The sequence below is a fragment of the Microchirus variegatus genome (assembly GCF_963457635.1).
Source record: "Microchirus variegatus genome assembly, chromosome: 13".
Taxonomy (NCBI): Eukaryota; Metazoa; Chordata; class Actinopteri; order Pleuronectiformes; family Soleidae; genus Microchirus; species Microchirus variegatus.
Window position 1 is genome coordinate 14353007 of NC_139814.1, and position 27108 is coordinate 14380114.

The 27108-nt window shown below is 41.8% G+C and overlaps 2 protein-coding genes across 2 annotated transcripts; both read right to left on the reverse strand.

The window, feature by feature from the left end:
* Positions 1-748: 748 nt before the first annotated feature.
* Positions 749-9553, reverse strand: zftraf1 (zinc finger TRAF-type containing 1). Its single transcript, XM_083899435.1, has 6 exons — positions 8462-9553; positions 7113-7207; positions 6116-6259; positions 4919-5130; positions 4619-4797; positions 749-3197 (listed from the first exon to the last, which is right to left on the reverse strand). The coding sequence occupies exons 1-6, from the start codon at positions 8750-8752 to the stop codon at positions 2985-2987; spliced, it is 1134 nt and encodes a 377-aa protein (XP_083755561.1). The 5' UTR covers positions 8753-9553; the 3' UTR covers positions 749-2984.
* Positions 9554-11534: 1981 nt separating this feature from the next.
* On the reverse strand, positions 11535-20501 carry dclk3 (doublecortin-like kinase 3; the record flags this gene model as incomplete). The annotated part of the gene is made up of 7 exons (XM_083899504.1): positions 11535-12067; positions 12179-12346; positions 12475-12607; positions 13845-15038; positions 16722-16853; positions 18866-19086; positions 20495-20501. 7 exons carry the CDS (start codon positions 20499-20501, stop codon positions 11535-11537), a joined length of 2388 nt encoding a protein of 795 aa, XP_083755630.1.
* Positions 20502-27108: the final 6607 nt, after the last annotated feature.

The following is a 27108-nucleotide window of genomic DNA, read 5'->3' on the forward strand; positions in this document are numbered from 1 at the left end:
GATATATTATCTATTTTCCACATGGTATTGTACATTTGAATACAAATTAATTAAGTCAAATATTTAAAAAGTGAAAACAATAACAATATATATGCATTTATTGAAAGAATCTTATATGTTAATTTATCAACACCGATCGTATCATCACCGCCTAATGTAATCTTTGTGCTGAATAACTGCAGCATCTCTTTTCTCTGTGCAGGAACACAGCGACAGTTACTGTTCCATTACAGTTTCATTAACCAACCATCCTCTATTATTAATTATTGTACATAATTGAATCCAGGAAATAGAGGACACACATTTGCTTGGTCCAAAACAAGCAGGGGAAATCAAATGTTTTCTTCAGCTTAATGTATTTTTATGTATTTTTGACTCAGCTGTTACCATGGCCTCTGTTCTACTGCAGTGACGGCAGCGTGAACAACACCAGGACCTTTAAATACATTGAAGCAGCTAAATGGAATTCAGTCATCACCTTAATTATTTACACCTCTGCTCTTTTTCTACAGTCACTCTGTTAAAGGTCAAGTCGATCAGCAGCTGACGGAACATTTGAGTCTTTTTACGCCTCTATAATAATAAATATTTTTCCATGTGGGCATTAACTGATGAGCCGATGTGTTTTCGTTCCAATGTTTGTAATTCACTTTGTACTGAACGTGATTCATACTCTCACCGTCAAATTCAATACAACACATCCTTCATCCACACAAGGCTTTAAAATTAAATTTAGGTTTCATAACTGAGATATTGAATGCATAATTTATACCAACTAACAGTTTCACAAAGCCAGCTCTATTCCTGTCCTGTCTACTTTCTCACACACACACACACTTGAGCAGCAGCAGTGCAGGTTCCATGATCTTTAATAAAAGGCACATGTACAGCCATAGTGAGATGAGTGAGTCCACTGGCATAGAGACAAAGCATTAAAACACAGAAATACAGGAAGTAGAGGTCAGGAGGAGAGAGATCTATCTGCTTTACAGTAGAATCTACTTAAGTAACATCTTCTTGTTCTTTTTCAAGTAAGTCTAACACTAATATGTCACTGTGTTAAGGTAAAACTCCCCACCCCCACCACCGCACACACACTGGCGCATGCACACATGCACGCCTCATCCGTCACCGTCACAAAGTTCAGTGAAGTCCAGAAAAGTCCTCTCCGGAGGGCTCCAAGAACACAAAGATGTCAGATCGCCCTGAGACTCTGTGCTCACAGTTTGGGTTTCATGCCTTTGCTGCTGCTGCTGACTCGTATGCAAGACCGGATCAGCCGCTTTGTCCCCTGGTTCCCATCAGCTTAATTGTATTTTGTAGCAAGACCCTGAATCCAACCAGGACTCTGGTACTGTCAAACTAGCTGGCCCCATGTTTTCTGTGTGTCACTTTTGTTTCATCAAGAAAAAACAAAGAATGCCCCATCTAATCTAATTGTAATTTTGGATTTTGGAAGCTGTTGACTCATCAAATTGTATTGTACTGCAATATTTTTAATATTAAAAAAGGTAACTGTAGCAAACCAGGTGTACAAATGCTACCTCACACACTGACTTATAAAATACTTAAAGTCATGGACATGGATTAAATTAATATGCATTAAAATTGACACGTGTGCAATCACCACACAAATTAGCAAGAAATCAATTTACAAAGAAGCAGTTGACCAGAGCTGCAACAGTGAGCAAAAAAAGAAAGCAAAAGAAAACTAAACACTATATTATAACAGCTTATATATCCTTTCATTGTGGAATAACACTTGATCACTTTATATTGTCACTTTTTAATGCCAGAAACCTGCTGGTTACAGCTTTACAAATATGAGGATTTTGTTTTTGTCTTACAGTATATGAGAATAAATCCTATATATTAAGGTTTTTGACTTATGACGGGCCAATAAGTGAAAAAGTGACACAGAGTGAACCTGGGGCTCCATGAGGTTGATAATCTTTTAAGTTCTGTACTCTACTCATATGAACTCACGTAGGCAGCCTTTCACACGCTAAAAAAAGAATTTTAAAAGAAAAAAAAAGTTCATAGATACTTAAATAGTCAGGGTTAAGAGAAATAAAAACAATATTAGTGTTGAAGGTTATATATAACCACAGCTGGACGAACAAGTCAAAAGAACTAAAATATGCATGCAGCCAGGCCGTCTCTCCTCTTGCTGAAATTTGGTAGAAAAAAAAAAGGGTTTGTGTCGTCTCACGTCTGTTCTGATGAAGTCTGAGATGCAAAGAAGGAGAGTGTTCGCCAAAACAGGAAGTGACGAAAAGGGAGTGTAGAGGGGGGAGGGGACACACACACACACACACACACACACACACAAGCTCATGCTCTCACGTCCCTTCACATGTCCAGAGAACAACTGAGTGAAGTCAGATGCTCCTTTTCACATTATCTCATGTGTTTGGGACATTTGAACATGCAGGCTGAGAGTGGGCCAAACTCCACGGTCTGTCTATTAACTCCACTTCACACACACACACACACGCACACGCACGCAACAAATATACCCAGCAAATCCTGCTTTGGTTGGTGTGTGTGTATGCGACCGTTGGCTGTGTGTGTGTGTGTGTCAGGGCCTCCTCAGCTACACACCAACCACCTCAACAAGCCCCTCCCACCACACTCTGACCCCCACACCTGTGCCATCGATCACAGGTTTCACCCCCTCCATGCCCATCCATCTCCATAGCAATTTACAGCTCCCCCCACAAGGGGGTCTCACTATCGTGGAAAAGGAGGTAAGTGTAATAAGTGTGTGTGTGTGTGTGTGTGTGTGTGGAAGCGTGTGTACCCTGTGTGATTGTGTGTGCATGTGTGTGTGTACCCTGCGCGTGTGTGTAGGTGTTAAGAGGTATCAGTGGTTCAGTGGTGTCTTTTATCTTCATCTTCTCTTCTTCCATCTTGTCCAGCATCATTCTTCTTTCTCGTCCTTTTTCATCCTCCTCCTCCTCTTCTTCTTCGCTGGCTTTTTTTTATTTTTGAACTTGGAAGATAAACAGACGCAGGTTGATGTTTTTGGCGGCCAGCAGTTTGTTGCACTCCACTGAATCTGAGATGGGCAGAGGGACGTACTCGGTCTCATTGGTGTCGTTGCTGAAGGAGTGATGGTGGATGACGGGCTTGATCCGCACGTCGTCGTACGGTCCCTTCAGCAGCAGGAAGGAGCACTCCAGAGCAGAGTTCACCTGCATATACAGAAAACATTAGGTTTCATTAGAAACAGCTGCAGAATACAAAAATCAAATCAACTTGATTATGTTGTCTCGGTGGGCAGCATAACTTCCACCTGGTCCAGGACAACTGAGGAAGGTCTTAAAGAGGCTTTTTGTATTTAATGGATGTATAGATCATAACACCACTTAAAAAATGAAACCTGCAACCGCCTCCCTTGCCTCTGTGGCCTGTAGACAGACTTATATAAATTGGAATGGGTTTATGTGAGGTTATGTGCCTCAGGATAAATATGAGAGGCTGACTTTGTGAGTTGTAGTTAGCTTTGAAAAAGAGTCAACAGAAACCCCACAAAAGCATAAAAATCCAAAGAAAATGAATCAAGCGCAGTCCGTCAGGACAAAAATTGAAAGTGTTTGACGCTGAGCGAAGACGACTGTTGCTTTAGGCTTTATCCACACGGAAACTTACCCTTTATGTTCTACTCTTTTCTTTTTTCTTGTTCGTAAAAAGTTTGACATAAACTCTCCTTACACACGAAACCCATCGAAAATAAAAAAAACAACTGTTACTACTGAACTTTTGTAATTTCCTCTAAACATGTTCTGGTGTGTCTGTGAATAAAATACTGCAGTCTCCTCTGTGACAGAATGTGGGAACATGCAATGAGACTATGATGGGCTTTGTATGCGAGGAGGAGGATTCAGAATTATATTCTTGATTTACAGAGTGTTTATAGAAGCTGATACAGGCATCGTCTTCTCTTCTCCTTGTTCATGTATTTTTTTTGTTATTATTTGGTTGTGACCAAGATTTCAGCTGAATATTAAACTTGTCGATGCTCTCTAGTGGGAAAATTATGTATTGCAGTTCATATCTTCCATAGACATAATAATAAGCACTGTCCAGGGCAGCAGACATGGCCACTGACTTGTGCTAAAGCTGCAGTAGGCAGGATTGCTGGAAAAACAGATGATTGTTGGGTTTCATCTGCAGGTTATTAAAATAATCTAAGAACGCAGCTCTTTACTGTTCTCTTTTCATACATTGGAGGTGACCTGAGGTGATCTCAGAAACTATCTACTGATACTGATACTTGCAAAACTGTCTGACTCTTTTGGACTCTTTCCTGTGCTAAGGTTTCTTTGCAGCAGTGTTGTGTGCTGCAGCATGAGAATGGTCCTGTATGCAGAGTAGGTGTACTGGAAAAAGCCTATCTGAGTACTTGTCTCTCTCTCTGCTGTGATCTTATCGATCAAAGCCTCCTGTCACCATACAAATGTAGTGGTGAGGCACTAAACAGAGCCCAGAAGTGTCAACGTTTCTCAGCTCACTTGACTTACATTATTCTCAACTGTTTTGAGAATGGTTGACAGTGATCACGTGGAGAGGTTTTAAACCAAAACACCAGTGTGTTCAAACTAAACCTTTGTACCTTGCTCTTGAGGATGAGCTGGAAGGAGAGGGTGCGCTTGCAGGAGAGGTTGGGGTTGCGCTCTGAGTCATTAACGCGGGCCTTCAGCACCCATGTCTGGTTGAGGACAGTGAATCGTGGTGTTTCATAGTAGAGGCGGGTGATGAAGTCATCAGTACGGTATGGCCTGAACTGCACCTCTGTATGGACACATAAGCGGAGACAGATTTGAGACAGTGAGGAGTGTCATGCGTGGGAGTCACCAAGTAAATTATATAGCTGCCGCCATTTTTCTACGTCTCCGTGTTGTGTTGCAAATACCTGTGAAGCCAATCTTTTCGTAGCAGAGCAGACTAAAGATAGTGTTGTAGAGCTGCATGTCTCGGCGGTGGCTCTGGTCCATCTCTCCCAGGATTCCCATCAGCTCTGTACCAGTCTTAGTGGGATGGGAGCACTCTTCCTCATGTGCTGGCAGCTCATGAAATGGACCTTGCCAAGGGCAGCCGATCCTCTTGTACTTGCACTGTGTCACCCTGGAAACATGAGGAAATAGAAGTTACAAGACAAACTGGAGGAAAAGAGAGGACATGGAATCATATACTGTACATTAGTGCATTCATAGATAAATTGTGGAGAAAACATGCCACTTTCCTGCTGTGGGTGGAAGGGACTAAAAATATCAAAGGTGCTAATTAATCTATGTTGTGAACTGAGGCTAATTAACAGTGTAATAATAATAAGTGTTCGCTTAGAGAAGTGGAAGAGGTAGATAGGGGTGTTTTTCAAAGAATGGCTGTTACTTTATTATACATTTTCTATAGAACTATATTAACTTCAATGTTGAGAGGGTAACTGAACCCATGCTGACTGTTTTCACATGACAATCATTGTGAAGTTGTCATTTTTATCTATTGATTGTTTTCTGCCTGCTGGATGTGTTTCACACAGACAACTTTAATATTTTATTCTATTCTATTTTAATAAATGTTGAGTTTGATGGTGCGATGGTTGAAAACATTAATATGACACACATGACCGTAGGTATCAAGAGAGTCCAGCAAGTTTTTCTGTCTGACCTGACAAAAAAAACACCTGGTAACTGTTGTCATGGCAACACCAGCAGTTCCTCTGACTTAAGCAGGGTCACCTGTTGCTATAGCAACAACCCCATAGGATTTCCTGCATGCGAATTCAAACGGCCCGAGCGTCACAGACAGCAAACACACAGTCCGTAATCACATCAGCACTCTTTTTTTTTTCCTTCTCAGAGGTTCCACATCACACGCTCATCCAGCTTCACCAAATTAATCCCATGGGACAGGCGAGTGTGCTAATCTGAGCGTGCATGCACGCACACTCACACATAAGTACACACACGAGTCATACTTCATTCATTCACTTTCATTTGTGTAATTACATGAGTAACTTGTGTGCACACATTTTTAAGTTTACATTTCCAGTATGAAAAAGTGATACTGGTTTTGTGTGTGTGTGTGTGTGTGTGTGTGTGTGCTATACCTGTCTTGACACTCTTCTTTTTGGTGTCTCTCTAAGCTGGAGCGGGGGAACTGTTTTAGGCAGAAGGTACATTCTGTCGGTAGCTCACTGACAGCTTTCTCTACAGCAAGATTCCTGCAACACAGGTTCTTGCTGATCTCACACCTACACAAACAAGAGAAACCCACAAAGTCATATCCCAGTCATGACACGGCACTGTGTGTGTTACATTCATAGCATGTTCAGTTTGTTCATGTGAGTTTGTGAACAACGCACAACCATGAGCAGCTGTCTGGTCAGCGGAAAAATTGCTGGTGGTAATGAACCCTTTGCACGGCAGCCATTTTGACGTGTTGCAGCAGGAAAAGCATGGATGTTACCGATCAAATTTACAGTGGTTCTGTTTAATTCATGTTAGGACAGTGTTACAGTGAACCAGAATGCACCCTGAAACTGGGGAAGCTACATGGAACTCAGCAATGATTAACTGATAACTTACACCTATGACTTTCCTACTGTGACGTGTCAAAATGGCTGTTGTGCAAAGAGGGAGTCAAAGTATACAGTAAAATTCAGCAGAACAAATTCATTTTCATGTACATTTTTTCCCTGGGCCCAAACATTAGTGACGCAGAATTGATTTTGTAAAATAATGTAGGAACATAATTTGTCATATCATGTCACCTGATGTTGTATTTGTTAAAATTACACTACACTACACATCACTTTGCAAGATCGTTTCAAGTCTAATCAAGACAGAAAACTTAACATAGCAGAAGCAGAAAAAAGTACTCTAAAGTGAAGAAAATAATGTGAATTAATGTTTTCCCATGTGACAAAATGTGTGACAGTCTTAACACACTTTTCATTTCATAAAGCATTACACTTGAATTTGAATATAACCAATAATTGAATAATAAAGATGTACGCTATCCATACACAGCGATCAACAGATTTCCCCTAAGACATTAACTTCTGTTTTAGTCTGAGTCGATTCGCTAAATTCCTCTGTGCACACCTGCAGTTGGGACATGTCGCCTGTTCCTCCTTGAGACGAGAGTCGGCAAGGAGGTGAATGAAACAGCCTGCACACATCAGATGTCCATTGGTACACTGTGGTGGAGAAAAGATTAACAGGGTCAATGTAATGTGTGATTTAAAGGAAAAAAAACATAGTTTTAATGGAAAGAGGCAGGGTACCATGACTAGTTTATCTGGAATAAGACAAATTATTTCTAGTCAAAAACCGACTTAATTTCTTAGGAGGAATAAAATTTGATCTTTAGGTCAAGAGAAACATTGTTTCACGTTTGTTGAAAATGCCAAAGGGCACGTTTGGCTACGGCTATGTCTATTTTCACATAATTTAAGTTTTACCAAACTTGCTTAAGTCACTAAAAATGTGAGCAACAACAAAGACAACTGTAAAAACTTTTAGAAATATAAAAGATTACAACTTATGTACTACATACTTACTACTATAAACAGAGTATATAGGGAAAAGTTGCAGTTCTGTGTGCGTTGTTCTATGAATAATGCCTTGTACAATGTAATTTGTATTTGTATAATTTATAAATATTTGTATTTGTACATTTGTAACAATGTATGTTATTGTTCATGAATACAGCATAATCTTGCTAATGGAAGGTATATTGCTAGTTTATTATTATGTATAAATGTTACATACTTGTTTAAAATGTATGTGCTGTATAGTAATCATAAATTACACATGTGACATTGAAAAAGGCATTTCAGGTAATAATGGAAAATACTGGAGTGGTTTGAAGGGTCGGTGGAAATATACTCTTAACATTTAGTTATTGTTCAGACCTGGATGTTTGTATTTTACTAAATGGGGGCTGAGAATGTGTCTTTTGCTGAGGGTCATTTGAGGATATTTAGCAGCATAACTCAAAAAGCAAAGTGCGGATTTCAATCAAATTTTCTGGGGATGTAGGTTATGTCCAAAGGAATAAATTCTTATTTTAAGACTATTGTTTACTTTGTATAATAGGGGAGTGTACTGACACTGTGGAAGGGGTTTTGTGCTCTCTGGGTGATGTCTTTAGTTGACAGTATAATGTTATGAATTTGAGACTGCACAGCTGACCACCAGACCACACCCAGGTGTGTCTGGTCCCAGCTTGGCTCAGTAAGCAGTAGGCACTTGGGCCTGTGTTGGATCTAGTATCACTAAAAATAAAAGGAATACATTCAACAAGTTGACCCTGGGGGTTGGGGGTTGGAACACATGGCAGTCTTGTAGTAAGAGGTCCAGCTGGTTTACTGTTGTTTAGACGAAAGGTGTGTGTGTGTGTGGGGGGGGGGGTATGAAAAGGGGAGGTTTATGATTTACACCACGTTTACCTGGTACACAGACGCCTTGGGCAAGTCTAGGCACACGGTGCAGCACAGGACTGAGTACAGTCTCTCCTCCAGCTTTCCTGACTCTCCCCCGGGTATTTTCACCCTCTTCTTGGGTGGCTCGTCTGAATCAGGCTCGGGCCCTTCGCGTCGTATCCCGACCTCCTCCTGCTGCATGGCAGCGACCCCGGCCACAGACTCCACCGCTGCCCCCACGGCCCCGACCCCCATGCCTCCCGAGGAGGAGCCAGGGGCGGCCGCAACGCCCACGTCTCTCTCTTCCAGCGAGGACATGGCGAAGAAATATCCAGAAATGTCTGGGATGTAGCTGGCACTGGCCACGCTGAGCCCAAAATATTAGCACGTTAGCTCAGGACTAGCTTGCAACCTGTCAAGCTAACGGTCAGCTGACAGCTAGCTAGCGTTAGCCAGGCTAACGCTACGGCAGTAGGCTGTCACACACAGGAATGCGGGCTAAGTTGAAACTATTACTATCAACTTGAAGCTATCACAAGCGAATGACTGTGTAATAAACTGTAATAACGACTGAATTATTTATTGACTAGTTTAGTTGACTTACAGCGAGGCCAGCAGACTGTGTGCTAGCACAAACACAGCAGTCCTCTGTGTGAGTGTCTCTCCCTGCGCCCAGGCAGAACAAAAACAACTCGGGCGTCCCTCAGCTGTCGTTTCGCTCCCGACGCCGTTATTCGCAGTGACAGCAGATTACAGCTGTGAGCAGCCTAGGCCCGGCTCGACTGCTCGTCTAACCCCTCTGCTTCGGTACCGACGGACTGTCCACGGAACTCACGGGACCTGTCGGTGACTGAATCCACGGCTGGAGACAGTTCGGTTGGAACTCGTCTCTCTGGTTACACAGCCATCTTTGTTTTTTTTTTTAGGTTTTTTTTTTTAGGTTTTTTTTTCTCGACCTGTCCGTCTGCCCCGACTTCACCCCGCACAGCCTTTACGACGACTCCGGGTCAGATTCGTTATCACTCTGTCGGTTCGTCAAACGCGACTAAAAAGATAGTTTTCGCGTTTAAAGTAAGTAGTTTGGCGTGTACCTGTGTGCCAGCAGTAGCCGTTACTTAGCTGACAGCGGAATGTTTTGTTGTGGCTGATGACTTGGGGTATTTAAAGAGTTTTAAAGTGCGCATGCGCAGTGGGCACCTGCGGTCAATGCACAACACTGGACTTGAAAGGTGACCAAAACACGGTATGCGACCAATCGACTGTAAGGACGCATCCCCCACGTAGGCTACGTCACGCGTGCGGAGTTTTATCACAAGCACGTTATAACACCTTAGTGACGTTGTCACCACAACTTTTATCAGCATTTAATGACTTAAATCACCCTGTAAGTGGTTCAACTGGTTGTAAAGTCCCTCAAAATTAATGGAAGTCAATGCAGTGGCCTAACAAGAACAGCTGCCCAAACAACTAAATAATCCATCCAAAGTGATTAGCTTTAATTTAGACTTGTATAAATTATGCAGACAGGGCATGTTATGTATACTTTGTGCATTGATTTTACAAAATGGCATGGTTTATAGTCTCAATTAATGTACTATTATTTATTTTTGCTTTAAGGAGGAAAATAACATTTAAACTATCAACACTATTGAATCACAATACTTGTAGAACCGCAATACGAATTGCATCGGCACCCAAGAATCATGATACGATTGTGTAGTAACAAATGCATATTGTCCCATACTTTAATACATTGTCCAAATAAAAGAAAAGAGCAAAGGAGTGTGTGTATGGTCATGAGTGGAAACCTTCATTAAAGAACAGGTCAGGCCTTTGGAGAATCTACACATAATAAGAAAATAACGTCAAAGTAATCAAAGGATGTCCTAAGTGCCCTTGTCCTCTGATACTTTCATCTCGTCAGTGGCCCAGATTTGAGGGTTGACAGCCTTGAGGGCTGGGACGGGCGCCTGTGTTTACAGGATGGGGGGTTATGCGATTGTAAGTAGGTGGAGCAGGACGTCAGAGTTTCAGCTGTTTGCTATCTGGGAGGAACAGGACTAACCACTCCCATTGGACAGACACATATGCCTTGTTTGGTGTGTGAGGAATGCCAATGAAGCTACAGAAGCTACAGTATATCACCCTGAGCTACCACAGACAGAGAGTCAGTGTGGTCAAGTATTCCCATTATTAACCAATGGATCCTTAAATTCTCACCAAATGATTCAAATTTACTCACAGTTCTACAGTTCAAGAAAACATTGGCTTGTATATGTGTAGTAAGCACTCCGAAACAAAGATAGTATGCAACAACAAACATGGTAAATATCTCAAACCTTTTCATTAATACACAGGAACAAGTTCTACATAGAGATATTTTTAGTTTAGTAATGTCTAGTAAACTAATGTTGCCAGGCAAATGATCCTAAGGCAGACTTCTAGGAATGAACTTTCAGCTGTGTGAAGGAGGACGGATCAGTTACATACTAGTGGAAATAGCAATGCGTAGAAATGGCAGACATGATCACATATTATATATCCTTAAAGATAAACATGGGTGACTGGGAGGGCTATATGTTCTACCAAAACAAAAACATACAGTGTCTTGCAATAAAAAAATAAACTAAAAAAATGTGTTTCTATTCACTCCAGCTTATGTTTCTATCATCCCCACCCTCCTCTTGCAGTCCTGGATGGACACAACATATCATGACAGTTTATGACTACAGAATAAATGGATCACACACATTTATGAGGTTTATCTAATCCAGTGAATCAGATGCTAGTCAATTCCTCGAGAGCTCATTGTCAATCATTCAAGGACCGAGAAAGCAGTGGTCTGAATCAATGAAAGCGATGACCTTGATCCAATCACACAGTTAACCGTGGGGTCCACAGTGGGGGTTAAGATTTGGCTCGTCATGGTGCAGAGTGAGTTAAAGAAGATTTCAGGTTAAAGTATGGATGGTGTTGTGTCGAGGGGACCTGCTGTGGTGTCTTTTGCTGTATTGGTTGAATGTGGTGACTGACTGCTGGTGGCTATTTCGTTTTGACTGTGTCAATCTGGGATGGGAGTTCATCTTTGGCCACAGGGGCACTAAAATGCACCGCCTGTTTCACAATCTGTGTTTGTGTTGCCTATTTTACAGCCTGTGTGCGACAGTTTGCTTCCTGGATCCTGTATTTCTCCTCTGCTGGGCTCTCTGCTGGGTGAGCCAGAGTCTGGTGAGGTGCAGTCTGGTTTCTGTTGCCTGGGCGTGTCCTCTGACACTGCACCTGCGACTCTTTTTTGTTGATGTGGTTTGTGCTCGTCTTTCCATCTGCCTTTGATTATCTCATTTAATCCCTCATCGCCTCTGCTGAGCTCTTTGTGCGTTCTTTCTCTCTCGCTGCCGATGTGTCTTGGTCTTTTGTCTGTCATTGTTTCTGCTGTGTTTGACTTCGCTGCTCCTCTGTCTCTTTCACTTTCCTCTCCGGTGTCTGCAGTGTTCCTCTGAGTTCTGCCCGTGAACGCCCCCTGCTTGCAAAGTGAAACCATAGCCTTCACCCAGGGATGCTGCATGGTCTGCTCCGCCGTCAGCCTCACTGTGGGATCTGGGTGAAGCAGACCTCTTACAAGGCCTCTGGCTTCTACAGGATAACAAAAATACACACAAAAAAGCATACAGAAATTTATGGTGCATTTGTGTGTGAATGTATAGGCATTTATACCAGCATGCACTATGTTTCTGTGCCTCTCACCCTCTGAGATGGGATCCCAGTAGGGGGGAAGAAAGTGGAGCTGCCCCTGTTTTATTAACTGGAACAACTCCTCCTGATCCCGCTCCCGACTGCGATAAGGGGGGAAGCCACACAGCAGTATGTAGAGAATGACACCCAGAGCCCATACATCCACTGCTACACCATAACCTGTTGGATTAAAAACATAGACGTACTTCAGGTGAAAATAATTTTGGAAAGGATGCCTAAAACAACCAAACACCCCAAAAAAAAGCCAAGACAGCAAGCTGTTTGATTCTGCATAAAACAGCTCCAACCTGTTTCACAGAGAATCTCCGGGGCAACATATGTCGGTGTCCCACAAATGGTAAAAACCGGTTCAGTTACAACCATGGCAAGACCAAAGTCTCCCAGCTTCAGCCTGCAGACGTCTCCTGCCATTCGCTCTATCTAAGAGAGAACCACAGACACAAGATACAAACAGAAATCCAGTAAAGAGGCAAGAAAATTCAGTTCAGACAGCTTCATTTACTAAGTCTCAACACTAATATTAGCCAAAGAAATGAATTAGTAACCAACCACTTTGTACAATATTAAAACTACTAGGTTAGGAATTGTAGATGTTGTTATTTGGCTCCCCTGGTGATAATGTAAAAACAGATACTGGAAGACAGTAAAGCATATGCAGATTAAAGGTGCAATATGCAACATTCTGCATCACAAGATATCAGGAAACTGATAAATGTATAGTACTATGTAAGTACTACATCTTGAGCAGAGTGTGACGTCAAATTAATCTCAAGTTGATTACCGTGTTCCTGGGACGACTCCTTTTAAACATTCTCTCCCATATTACACGCCTGTTAACGCTAAAGTTTTCAGGACAACCTGTATACGCTATGTATGACATGATTACGAATACACAGATTCCACTTGAACAAAGCAACAGACACCATGAAATATGTTAAAAGCATCCAGGTGAAGAAGAATCTCTGCATTTACTTCCAAAAAAAACCAAATACTTGGCCTCAGACAAGAAGATTGATAAAGCTAGGGCTAATATTGGTCTGGCATTTTGGCGATGTAGAGCTCATATGAGCCGCAAAAAGGACTCCTGAGTGGCTCAGAACTAGCATTATCTGCTCGGACTCATAGATATCTTGATGTTTACATTTAGGCCCCGTCCCATTTCTCTTTCTTAAAATTTCCACTTTGTTTTGAGTGCCCTAAACCTAACTAGCTAGTTAGCTAGTTAGCTAGCTGCTTTCATAAATCGTCAATTGTTATTTTCTGACATTAGTGTTGAAAGCTAAACAGTCCTTTGGATGTATATCAAACCAACATATTCCAACACATTTCAATATTGTAACATGCTTATTTGTGGAAATAAATTACAACGAAATTGTTCATGTTGGCCGCCATCTTTGTTGAAAAAAATCAGCCGGCTCGCTGAATTCGCAAAGCATCATGGGTAATGTCATCTTCCACTTCGTTTTAAGCCCGCATCAGAGCTCACTACATTTTGAGGGTTAATTTAAGTTATATGACTGTTACCTTTCTATCATTAGATGCATGTTTATTTGACGCAAACATATTGTATATTGTACCTTTACAAGCTTTTCAAATTTCATTGGTGTTATTGTATCACTTGCACACTCCACCCACTTTCACTGACAGCGATACCCACCAGTAGGTTTTCTGGTTTGAGGTCTCGGTGAACGATACTCTTGCTGTGGATGTAATGTAGAGCGTCACTCATGTCGGACACCATCAGTCCTGCCTCTGCCTCTGAAAACTTCCCTCTCTCACTGATGGCCTCAAACAGATCGCCTCCGCTCACCAGCTCCATCACCAGGTACGAGTGAGTGTGCGTGTGGTGGTGCGAGAAAAGGCGCACGATGTGACGGTGACACAGGCTGCCCAGGAGGCTCAGCTCGTTCTGCATCATGTGCTCTCGACCAACCAGCTTGGAGCGTTCGACTATCTTCATGGCAAGCGTTTGTCCGTCGTGACGGCGGCGGCACTCTCGCACCACTGCGAAGTTCCCGTCTCCAACCACTCGCCCTATTTCATAGCAATGCTCAATATCTGACTGGGTGACATCGCTGCCATCTGTGGGAAGGTCAAAGGTCGTCGTCGTCGCTGTCTGCGTTTTGTCTTTCTGTGCTGGACCTACATGTGGGAGTGGTTTTGAAAGTTGTAAGTGTGTAAGACTCTTCTCCTCCTTCATGCTGACAGGTTGAGGAGGTGAAATGCTGAGAGGGACCTCTTGTTCTTGATGAGATCCACCCCTGTGCTTTCTTGACACAGGAGGAAGTGGGGCCCTCCCTGACAGGGCATTGATCCATTCTAGACCCTGGTGTTTGGCTCTTATTGCTAAGCAGTTTTCACACATCGTAGGAGATGGTATTTCTGCTTCTTTAGGACCCTCTTCGGATTTAAATGAACCGACGACGGAAGGCTGTCGCTCTCTAATCCCACCCCTCATATTCAGTCTCTGCAGGTGGTTTGGAGGTTGAGCTGGTTTCCTACCAGAGCTCTTCTTATGTGACCTCTGAACATCTGCGTCATCATTTTCAGGCTTGTGTGTCTCTTTATGGTGAGGTGTGTGTGTACCACCGTGTTTAGCTGTTCCCTTATTTATCTCTTGGTTAGTGTCGATGCTCTCTGCCCCTTCGCTGTATCCACTGTCGGCCTTCGCGGCTTTGTCCGGCGTGGAGGTAAGTCTTTTCTCCCAAGCCCGAAGTGCGTCGGCCCGGAAATGGGAATGATCTGGAAAGAGCTCTTCCAGAGCCTCCTGCACACTGCTCAGCTCTGGACGAGCCTTACCCAGAGCCAGGAAAGCCACCTCACCTCGGAAGAAGTCACACACACCTTTCACCTATGAAAATAAAAAAGAATAACAACATGTCAACAGCAAAATTTCATCTCCTGGTATGATTTATGTATACGTCGAGCTGGAAGGCCAAAGATTGTATAGAATATGTGACATTTATCGTACTGCAGGACTTTCTTCTCATCGTTGAGTGTTCAAATAGACCCCCAAGGAGAGAATGACCTTAGCAGCAGCCTCCAAATAATTTGATTCTGAGAAACAGCATTTAAGACCTTTCGCGGTATCATTGTACGAAATCACACTTCTAAATCTTCAGTGTTCACATATCGCTTCATTTTATTGTCCTGTGTTGTACTTGTACTTTATTTGTCCCAGTCAACAGATGAGTATCAACTGCATTTATTGACCTTGTGAGTGGATTACTGACTGGAAAAGAAAAAAGCAGGACAATGCCATGGGGGGGATGAAACCTTCAGGGGCCTGCAGGTACTTTGAGTTACTGTGGGGAAAGAGTGCACAACAAACATTAACACTTAAAGCGGACCTAGACCGGAAGTTCCAATTAACGCTGTTTTTTAGTGTATCTGCGTCATTACCTTGTTTAAGAAGCCCTGAAGGTTCAAAACAAACAGTTCAGCCACTGCTGATAACGCTGTGTTTTATTGTAATCTCGGGCTCAGCGAGATCTCTGAAAAAACCTGGTCCGGTTACGTAAACACCGGTTCTCCTGAACAGCAGATTGTCCTGCTCCGGGCACTAGTCCGGGCACATCCAGTTGCGTACATTGAACCGCAGAAGAAGAATAACATCCGTTGTGGAGGTGTTTCACGAGCGACAGTGTCTTCTGACTCTGGGTCTGACTCCGGGTCAAAGTCATAAAAGGGACTGTGGTGGGGAGTCGTGAAGAAGCTATTTTTAAACTTTGTTAAAACAATGTTTTAATAATGAGTAGCAGTGCATCCACCGTTCCAGAGGGGGGAGCTGCGCTTCTGAGAGCGGGTGTGCTGAATATGTCACTTCCAGGTATTCCAATCACAAGACAGTTGGGAAGGCTCTACGCTGGTTGGCCAATCACAACACAGTCTGTCTTCTGGGTGTGAGATTTCAGTCTGAAATATCGCGGCTGAGGAGAGCGTCAGTAAGGAGAGATTTCTGTTGGCTCATTCACAGCAACTAGGAGGTTTTTGACCATAAAAACAAGTTAATGTGTGTAAGTAGACCTCCATAACTAACATATATGTGCAACAGGACCACTTTATGTGAGCTTTAATGAAAAGGGCCTTGAGCTGAATCCTGTGTTATTTCGTCACCTCAAGGCCCTGTCAGATAGAGAGGTGTTGGAAAGAACTAGACGTTACAGAGAGAAGTTACATGGGCTTCATCAGTGCGTCTTTGTCCTGAGATGCAGGTGAATGTGTCAGGGCCTCTCTCCTCTACCCTCTGTGTGATTGCAGGAGTGGAGTCAGCTGTGCAGGAGCCAGGTCACCAGCTGACATCAATCAAGCACAGGCTACAAATACCTGGCTCTCCCCTCCACACTCTGCCAGATCGTAGATCCAGCAACCACCAGTCGGTCTACATCTAGCTTTTCTTTGTGCTCTGAATTGCAAACATTATGTCTAATTGTTGTTTCCTGCTCAACTTGGCTACACGCTCAGTGTTTGCACCTGGGTTCCACTTCAGTTCTGTCTCTGCCGTTACGTAATGTGACCGTTTGTGGAGCCTCACCTCTCGTGCGCGGGTTGTGTAAAGGCGCGTGACGCGAGATCTGTGCCAGCGAGGAAACCCCAAAGCCTCAGAGATATCCAGGAGCAGTTGCTCAAAGGAGACCACACCTCTGCGGTTCAACAACACAGTCACCTTGGGGGGGGGAAAACAGAAGTGAAAACTGCCATCACAGCAATTGATCATTTGATACAATTTCCTAAAAAGAGTTATAAAGTGTAACTTATTGATCTCTGAAGAGGTTTTTTATAAGAACTACTAAACACCTCAACTTTTAAAGATATGATATGTAACATTTCTGCAGTCTTCAGGCAAAAAAGTTTTTTGTTTTTGCATTTTATTGTGTGCACTTTTAACTAATCACTGAAGTGCAAATGCCTGACATCATCAAACTAGACTCCTAGTGGCAGAATTTATTTGACTGTTGCATCACTTCATGAGAAAATAAGTATTTGCTTGAATACTTGAAAGTATCTGGACCCAAATACATATTTACAAAAATACATGTTTTGCATCGGGTAGAATATTAGAAAATTAACTTAACTAATTAAATGTTTAACCCTTAGTGCTCACATGGCACAGATCAGTGCCGCAATGTGCACACTTGGTAAATCGCTGTGGCAATACTACATAACTCCTTATATGGACATCCTGGGAATGGGGATCACATACTTCACCCTCATCTTATGTGCAGTTGAGTCACAAAATCAGACCGTTTGTATTTCATCTTTGTTCATATAAATGAGCCATGCGAACTCTGAACTGTGACATATTTCCATCTTAAACATTGTGAGTAGTTTTTGCTCAGGTGTGCCCATAAAGTTGGTGAAAATGTATTGTATTTTTTCATCAGATTGCCTCCAAGTTGTGCAGAAAATTAAAATATAAGACACTATATACACTACCGTTCAAAAGTTTGGGGTCACCTATACAATTTTTTTTGCGTTTTCCATTAAAGGCACACTTTTATTCATCAAAAGAGTTGCAAAATGAAAAGAAAATATAGTCAAGACATTGACAAGATTAGAAATAATGATTTTTATTCCAAATAATAATTTTGCCCTTGTTTCAAAGAACCAGTAAAACTGTTTTCAGCTGTAGTAACATCATTGCACAAGGGTTTTCTAATCATCCAATAGTCTTCTAACGCGATTAGCAAACGCAATGTACCATTAGAACACTGGAGAGATGGTTGCTGGAAATGGGCCTCTATACACCTATGTACATATTCCATTAAAAACCAGACGTTTGCAGCTAGAATAGTCTGATAGTGTAGTGTAGTGTAGTGTAGTGATAGTGATAGTGTATAGTGTCTGATTAATTTAAAGGTGCATTATGCAATAAATCTAAAGTAATAAAATCCTCCTAATATGTCACAGAGACTCAGGAATAATGTTCATATAACAAACTGAACTCACCAACAACAACAGTACAGCCAAAATATTTGCATTAAAAAAAATATTTTGCAGACTGCAAATCATGTTTATGTTTTGAAATCATGTTTTAGCATGTGGCGCCACCTACCGCCGTCTACCAATCATTGCAGTTAGTAGAGTCTCAGCTGTCGAGCAAACACGGGTTGCCAGTTACATCAGAAAAAGAAACCTAAAAGACCTCAGTATTTTGAATTTAAATGTAGTAACCGTCTTTGGCCACATTCTTATATATGGCACCTTTAATGCTATATTATATGCTATATTCATTGAAAAAAAGTCATTTTCCTTAACCCCTTAACGTGCGCACAAAGAAAAAAGCAAAAGCATTTTTTAGTATTTTATTTACTTATGATAACAATAATGTGAAATTAGACCCTACAGTATTTCAGATACAGGCCTCTACCAAACGGTTGAGACGTCTGTTCATAATAAACCTGGTTTGCAAAAGTACAACATTCAGACCAAGTCACATTAAGTGTTAGTGAGTTCAGCTTTGATGCATTTTTCAATGAGATATAGTGACTTAAAGTGTGGTCGTCCAAATGGATGAGTAGTGCCATAAAGGGTTAAAAAATAAGGATATTTCTAAGTGACCCCAAACTTTTGAACGGTAGTGTATTGCACATTTCTATAGCCTATAGTTCTGTGCTCAAGGGGGTTAATATAACTGCATTATTACTCTTGGCAAAAGATATATAATAATTTAGTCACCTTTCGCAGTGAAGTCTGACCACTGGGGCGGACGATGGTGACTAGATGGGGTCGCTCAGCGCTCTCCTCTGCGTGGCGAGTGTGGAAAAAAGGCAGGTGAGAGGGAGGTGGAGGAGGCGGCAGGAAGTGGGACCTGTGGTTCTGTCTTGTGGGACGGGGGTGAATGGGCCACGGTTGGGGAATCCCACCGGGACACTTCAACAGGGGGATGTTAGGAGGAGCTGAAGCAGCCAGAGAGGAGGACAGGGATGGAAGGACAAAGACAAGAAAGTCAAGGACGGACAATTGAAAGTGATGCTGATGCTGTCACTGTCCATTGGTGGGTTTCATGTTGACCTGTACACAAAGTAAAACTCATAAGTAACACAACACCAGTTCCTCATTTTGTGCGAGTGTGTGCACGCGTACGTGAGTGAAAACAAATCCGGCTGATCAGATTTGAGTGTTTTCCATCACATGGAGTGCAAGGGCCATTTGAGATTCCTCAAGCACCTCGCCCCACTGCCTGAATTATTTAGGTTTCCTTAAGTCAATCACACACACACACACACACATTAACAAAAGGTTGCTTGACCTGGTTAGGGCTTAGCTGAATCTGCACGACTAATGAAACATGAGAGACACCGAGCATCTTTGACGTTTCACTTTCTGGCACCGAGGGAAATAGATGTTATCTCTCTATTCAGTGACTTTGTGTTTAGGGTTTATTTCCAGACACAGGACAACGGACAAAAACACAAGAGCCTAAACCTCCAACACTGACCAGGGCCCCTCTTTTAACAAGACACCACTGACCCTCTGAGAGTGGGAAACACACACACACACACACACAATAAGAGTGGACACAGAAAACCCCTCACGTCCTTTAGCTTAAACAGCTCATAAAAAGCCAGCTGTGGCCAATCACCAGAGACTGAATCTGCCTTTACTTTGGGGTGCAGGTGTGTGTTCTTGTATCTGTCGCTTTGTGAGGACCCCAAATCGTATATGAACCATAAGAGTGAGGACATTTTGGCTGTCTTTACGTCTTTAAAGGGCCTTTTCTTGTACTGTATTTAACTACTTGAAAGATAATTAATCTGGCCCATAATTATACCACTGAAGAGGAGGTTTTGTTGGTGCAGGGTTTAGGGCCCATGACCCATGAAAGAACAATTACATTTGTGTTCATTAGTGGACGGACACAGGACTTTATTTCACCCTTTTTCATGACATTTGTGACATTTCTGTGAATATCTCAAAAAATGATGCAGCGACCATGATGCCAAAGTCAGATTGTAGAGTGTTGAAACTTTGCATTTATGTACATTTATGGTGTAAAATAATGCATTCACTAATGCGTTGATGACTGTGTGTCTGTGAGGCTGTAATTACCCATAGCTCATAGACAGTGTGTGTGATTAGGTGATAATTATGTTGCTAATTATGTTTACAACTCTAATCTGTCAATATAGTAATGATAATAATATAATGTAGTAATCTCAGGATTTAATAGGAATAAAGTACTCTGACAATACAGAAACAACGTAATATAATGATTTAGTAATAATAAAATCATCTGATAATATATTAATAATAAAGTCATCTTTTTTCCCATTATTTGATCCTTTCCATCCGGCATTAACTCACCTGCCATTCTCCATTTATTGCATCCTGCGTGACGTGTTCTCTGTGAGGGCGTCATTCCTCCTCCACAAACAAACACGCTCACCTGTCTACTACACTTTTATTCCTCCTCTGTTGTTGTTGTTGTTATTGTTGTTGTTGTTGTTGTTGCTGCTGCTTTCATATTCTCGGCTCTTTGTGTCCAGGATAAAAAAAAAGTAACGGGATGCGGTGAGAGTTGACCGGACCTGCTGTGGCTACATGGTTGCCATGGATACGTGTCAAGTCGACTCGCCAGAGTACCAGGAAGTGGCGGAGTTTACAATCCCGCAATCAAAATAAAAGACTGTGCGTAGTTTACCAGCTGTAGTGTTGATGCAAGAATTGTTTAGCATCATATATTTATGTGTAAAGCATCAGTTTTTGGATGTTTATTGACGCTTACTTTTTCCACTAATGTCGACACATGTTAAGCTAGCCGCCGACGCGCTGCAGTTAGCTTTTATTTTGAAGGAAGAAACCGGAAAAACAACATTTCATTTTGTGAATGAACGAGGAGACGAAGAGTGTGTAGTGTAGTCAGAAAAGTGAAATGAGGTAAACAACAAGCTCAGTGTAACATCAACAGTCCTGGAACCAGGATGCTTTCGTGACTGATGGGACTTTTATTATGAAGGGGTTAAAGGTTATAATAAAAATAAAACAAACTGATGAAACCACAGCATAGCTTCAAAAATGCGCCAGATCAGGACTATTACATTATAAAATCAAGACATTTAGCTAGGGCAGACATTTCCTGCAGCCAGTAATGAGCAGGAGAGGACAAATATAAAAAGTACATTAAAAATAATGCATTTGAGTGTATTGTGTCATTTAAGTTGTTGTGTTTGTTGTGGGTCCATTTTCACATTTATGTCATAATTAAAAAACATAATGTGAAATGTGATGCATACTCTTATTGAATAATTATTGCCACATAATTGAATTTATGAAAACATTTAGGTTTTATAAGCCACTGTTTTCTGTATTCAGACACATACTTTTACATTACAATACAATAATATGCAGTGATAAACAGTGCTAATGCTGTGATGCTATGAAAATAACAAAAACACAAATATGCTTGTCGGCCATGTTTGGTCCAAGGCCATTGTAAAAGCTTAGTGCCCATTTGAACTTATAAATAGGCTACATACTTATTTTGTAATCTGAAATTAAAATAAGACCTTTGTTTGATCATCATTATTAATTTATGAATTCTGTTTGTGTTTTGATTTTCATAAGTTTTAAAATAGACTAAAGTCAACAAATATAGTTCTATTATACCAAAGCTTCAGGAGCATCACGAGGATAATTGAGATTAATTAAAAAAGGCCTTGAGATTATAAACAGCAGAGAACAAAGAGGCAAAAACCCCATGGGACACAGTCGTGGTATAAAAGATTATTGAAAAATAGTTTTTTGCTTTATTCTTGTAAATGACAGGATCACTTTCCCCTCAGGACGCTTTTAATACATGCACGGAATTATCAGTGCTTAGTTCATGTGAATATAAACGACGTTGTGATTAGAAAAAGTAAACTCTTCCTCAAGTTGTTAGAACAACTAATGTTTAGAAATACTGCAGGGCCTGATTTTAGTTCTTCTGCTGCTGTTTACTCTGACAGTGAGGGAGAGGAAAAAACCCTTAAGGCTCAGACAAAACCCTTTATATCACAATGACTGGAGGAAAGTTATGCTGGAAAATCAAATTGACAGCAGGGGGAGAGGAACCTGCCAGTCTGCAGGGCCGTTACCCTGGTTTCACTGATGGAATCCAATATTCTGCTACACACACACACACACACGCACATCCCCCCCCCCCCCCCCCCACACACACACACACTCACACACACACACACACACACACACACAAACACACACACACACACACACACACACACAGTGTCCAGTTACTGCCCCCCGTGGTTCTGTCTCCAAGAACTCAGTTAATACTGGATCAGGAAGTAACCGCTCCATATCCTGGACTCTCTGTTAAGATAAACAGTGTGTGTGTGTGTGTGTGTGTGTGTGTGTGTGTGTGTGTGTGTGTGTGTGTGTGTGTGTGTGTGTGTGTGTGTGTGTGTGTGTGTGTGTGTGTGTGTGTGTGTGTGTGTGTGTGTGTGTGTGTGTGTGTGTGTGTGTGTGTGTGGCTTTGTGAGGACCAAAAATCGTATATACCATACGGCGTGAGGACATTTTGGCTGGTCCTCACATCTGTAAAGGGATTTTTTGGGGGATTAAGATCTCGACTAGGGCTAGAATTAGGTTTAAATTAGGGTAAAGGTTAGGATTAGACATTTTTTTGTAGTATTTTTCCACTTGTTCAAGTGAAGGATAAACGTATGATCCTCGTGATGCTGCTGTGTTTCTTTATTTCACGTTTTCTTACACTGCTGGAATATAATGTATTTTCTTATTGAGGATTTTTTTTCTTCTTCTTTCTGACGTCGACTAATAGTCAATTTTTTATTCATTTTTGTTTTCAATCCCAACTTCCTCTGTTGGTTTTTGGAATGAGACGTGAGTGTCAGAGGGGCCGTTTGATGATCACATGACACATTTATCTCTGAAAATGAGGGAAACAAACCTGTATCCCTTTAAATGAGGGTCCTCACTATGGATGAAGAGCAAACAACTGTGTGTGGGTGGGGGGTTCAGAGGAAAACAAACATGCTGACAATTAATAATCCATTATCATTAAATACATTTTTCCTCATATTTACCTTGTCTGAAGTGTTTCTTCTGATGGATTTCATGACTGATAGTGATTACACTAGAGTGCACTAACAGTGTCTGGCCAGCAGAGGAGGCAAGTGTACCTACTACCTCATGTCTCTGTAACTACACAGGAACTCTGTCACCCAAGCCAGAGTCCAAGGGTTGACTCCCTGGAAAATCAACTCTGTTGGATTCTTGTTAATTTGATACGAGATAAAGATGGATTTACGTGGGAAGAAACAAGATGAATGGGTGATGAATGCTCCCTCTAAAGGGCAAGTGTCGTCCGCGTGACTCACAGCCACTGAGGATGGAGAAATCTCTAAAGAGCAAGATAAAATCTATCAGACAAGTTAAATCATGAAGTATCTGGATTTATTTTTCCAATGTGTGTTCTTTCCCCTCCAAACAGTTTTAGTATTAATACTGATTGTCCTCACTTGGATACACACACATTAATGTGAACTATTACAGCCACTTGTGACTTTTGCTTGTTTGTATCTGTCTACGTGTCGCTGTTGTGTTGCACATGTACTGCTCTGTTCTGTTAATCCTTATGTCGAAACTCTTTTTCTGTCTGCTCTCCAAAGAAAATACCAAAGGAGGACATAAATCTGACGGACTGACAGAGTCGATGGTGTTGACCTGGAATAACTCCGTCCATCTATGTTTAACTCCTCTCCTCTCCGACGTTTTTGTCAGCTCTTCGCTCACCAGGGGTTTTATCGCAGGACTGTGATGTGAAGTCCATATGCAGAGGGAACTGATGTCTCAACACACACATGTTGTAGTTGTTAAGTCCATGGCAACTCACTGCTGCCACAAATTGCCACAACAATTAAAGCTGCAGTAGGCAGGCTTGCTACAAAGCAGTTGGTTGTTGAGTTTTATCTGCAAATGATTAAGATTAAGATCTCATTTTTGGATTGTTGTCTCTGGACTGAGCTCCTCTCATGATCACAGACACACCCAAGACTATCTCTCTATCTTTGCCAGGATTGACACGCTCCCTTTCTTAGATTTCTTTGCAGCATTAGTATTATTTTATTTTATTTTTTTAAATTTAAATCCCTGTTGCAGCACTGCAAAGGACCTGCATGCAGAATAGGTTTAGAGGAACAGCCTTTCTAAACTGTCCAGGCATTGGTCAAATGGTGATTTTCTACTACACAGTTCGAGCATGGCTCTACTCTACTTGGTTTATTTTGCTTTTCCATTCGTAATAACACCTGGTACCTGGATTTTTTTTTGGAACTGCTCTGGCAAGGTTCCAAGGGAGCTGAGCCAATACTGAAATGTCGTCAGGCTGCTGTCCACTGAGGAGCAGAGAGTGTCGTCAGTGGAAGAGTCATGAGTGCGACGTCAGATCAGTTAAAAAGACTTAAAACACATCGAAACAGCATTGATCTCCAACAGTTAGCAAAGAAATGTCTAAAATCTAAAAGGGTTGAGGTTCTACCTGGAACCATTTGCGTCTGAAAAACCCTTTCCCGAAAAAAGGGTTTTTCAAGGGTTCTTAGTAACACTAATGGTTCCAGTAAGAACCATTTTGATCCAGAGAACCATTTAAAACCCCTCTCCTGGATAAAGGGTTTTAAAAGGGTTCTTGGTGGAACCTTTATAAAAAGGTTCTACCTGGATCCATTTGCTTCTGAAAAATCCTGTAGAACTGTGTACTGTAATGGAAAAGCACCACATATGTTTGTCCTGTGATGACCCGTCCACAAGTGTGACTCCTCCTTTGGCTCCAGCGGCCCCCGCGCCCCCTCATGTGGAGGATAAAGCAATAAACAATGAAGGACAATGCCAGATACATCCTGCCTACTGTATCTTTAATGTGCCTGATTGTTAACATTTAACACTGTAGTCTCTGTACGTTATTAGCCATAAATTGTTAATAAAGCTGTATTCTAACTTTCTTTAATAAATGCATGCATCTTTTAAAATATTACTTTTTTTCCCATTCATAAAATAAAATTAAAGTAATACACTTGGTATTCAAGCTCCATGTGTACAAGGCAGTGAGAATGAGTTCAAGTAAAGCAGCTGGAGATGCTGAGAGAGGGGCTGCACAATGAACAAAGGAATGCGTGATACAGAAGGGAGTGTCTATACCCTGTGTGTGTCTCTGTGTGTGTGTGTGTGTGCGTGTGTGTGTGCGCGCGCGCGCGTGTGTGTGTGTGTGTGCGTGCGTGTGTGTGTATGTGTGAATTATTCACACATTGACACACATACTCACATGAGGGCTCTGTAAAAGCTGTAAAGATCAGCCCTTCTTTGATTTACAGCTGCCTTCCTCTTCTCAGGCTGTTCTGCAGCCCAGGCCCAGCAGCTTCTGCTTATGTCAGCTTAGTGTATATCTGTTCAGACTGATACACACACACACACACACACACACACACATACATATAGATACCAACTGTTTGCTAAGGCCAAAAACAGACGACGCACGGCTTTCCTGGACAGTATTGGTGCAATCATCACATGTTCAGTCAACAACGACGAGCAAGTCTAGCCTGAAAAATAGATTTTTTTGTTATGTACACAGTTCAAAGTTCAACTTAATAGCTAGAGGTGGAAATATTGCACTCAAGTTTAAGTACCACAATTGGGATAACAAGTACAAGTTAAAGTACAGGTCTAAAGTACTTTTTTTTTTAACAAGGTTGGGTTTCTTTCTTGTCAAATCTCACATTAACTGGTTTTAATTAAAACAAATTAAAGTGCTGACAAAAAAAAAACATGTAAACCCATAATGTGTCAGTCAAAATGGGTCAAAGGTCACAAATGTCACTCACTCAGGGACCTTAATTAGCACCAGTTCACCTGTTCTCGTCAGTCACTGCCAAAGTTTCCGGAGCGTAAATTATTACTTTTTTACTCAGTAACAGATGTGATTTAAAACATAGCGAACTACAGTACTTCCAAAAAAACTACTCAAGTAGAAGAAAAATTACAAATTACACTACAGACTACACAGAAAACCTACTCAATTACAGTAATGTAATTCATTACTTTCCACCTCTGGTTAATCCATAATTGTAGTCACTAAATGTATGCCTTCATCCAGGGTTGATTAAGAAGTGTACATGTTGGGACTTTCCTGTGAAAAACTGCTGGAGAAAACTGGAGGATGATTGTGAGTCAAAAACCACAGTGGTTTCCCAGAGCTCTATATCATTGAATTGCGAAAGATCAGGCGCACACACACACACACACACACACACACACACACACACACACACACACACACACACACACACACACACACACACACACACACACACACACACACACACACACACACACACACACACACACACACACACACACACACACACACACACACACTTGCTTACCCAGAAACAGGCAGCCTGTGAACACACTCAAGGCCAGGGCGATACGACTTTCACCTCTCACCTCTTCATGGCTCGTTTAGCGAATGCCTCCCTCACACCTGTCCATGTCCATGTCATACCAGCACCACAAATTCATTCCATCACACACACACACACACACACACACACACACACACACACAGAGATTTACACAGATACTTTTCTAAGGACACTGCATTGACTTCCAGTCATTTGCACAGCCTGAGGAAATCATTATCCATAACCATAACCGGTTAATGCCTAATCCTAATCTCAACCTAATCACAATTCAAAACCGTGTCCTCAAAAATTAAGTTTCTGCCTCATTAGGTCCAGGTTTTGGACTCACTGGTCCTGACAAGGTCAGTGTTTACGCCACAAACACAGACGCGGCCAAAGGGGGATCAGTGGAGGACAGGGTCAGTGGGACACAGAGTGTGTAGTGGTGTGATGTGATGGAGCCTAACAGCTTTCAATATTGACTTTTCCCCCACCGCCCCA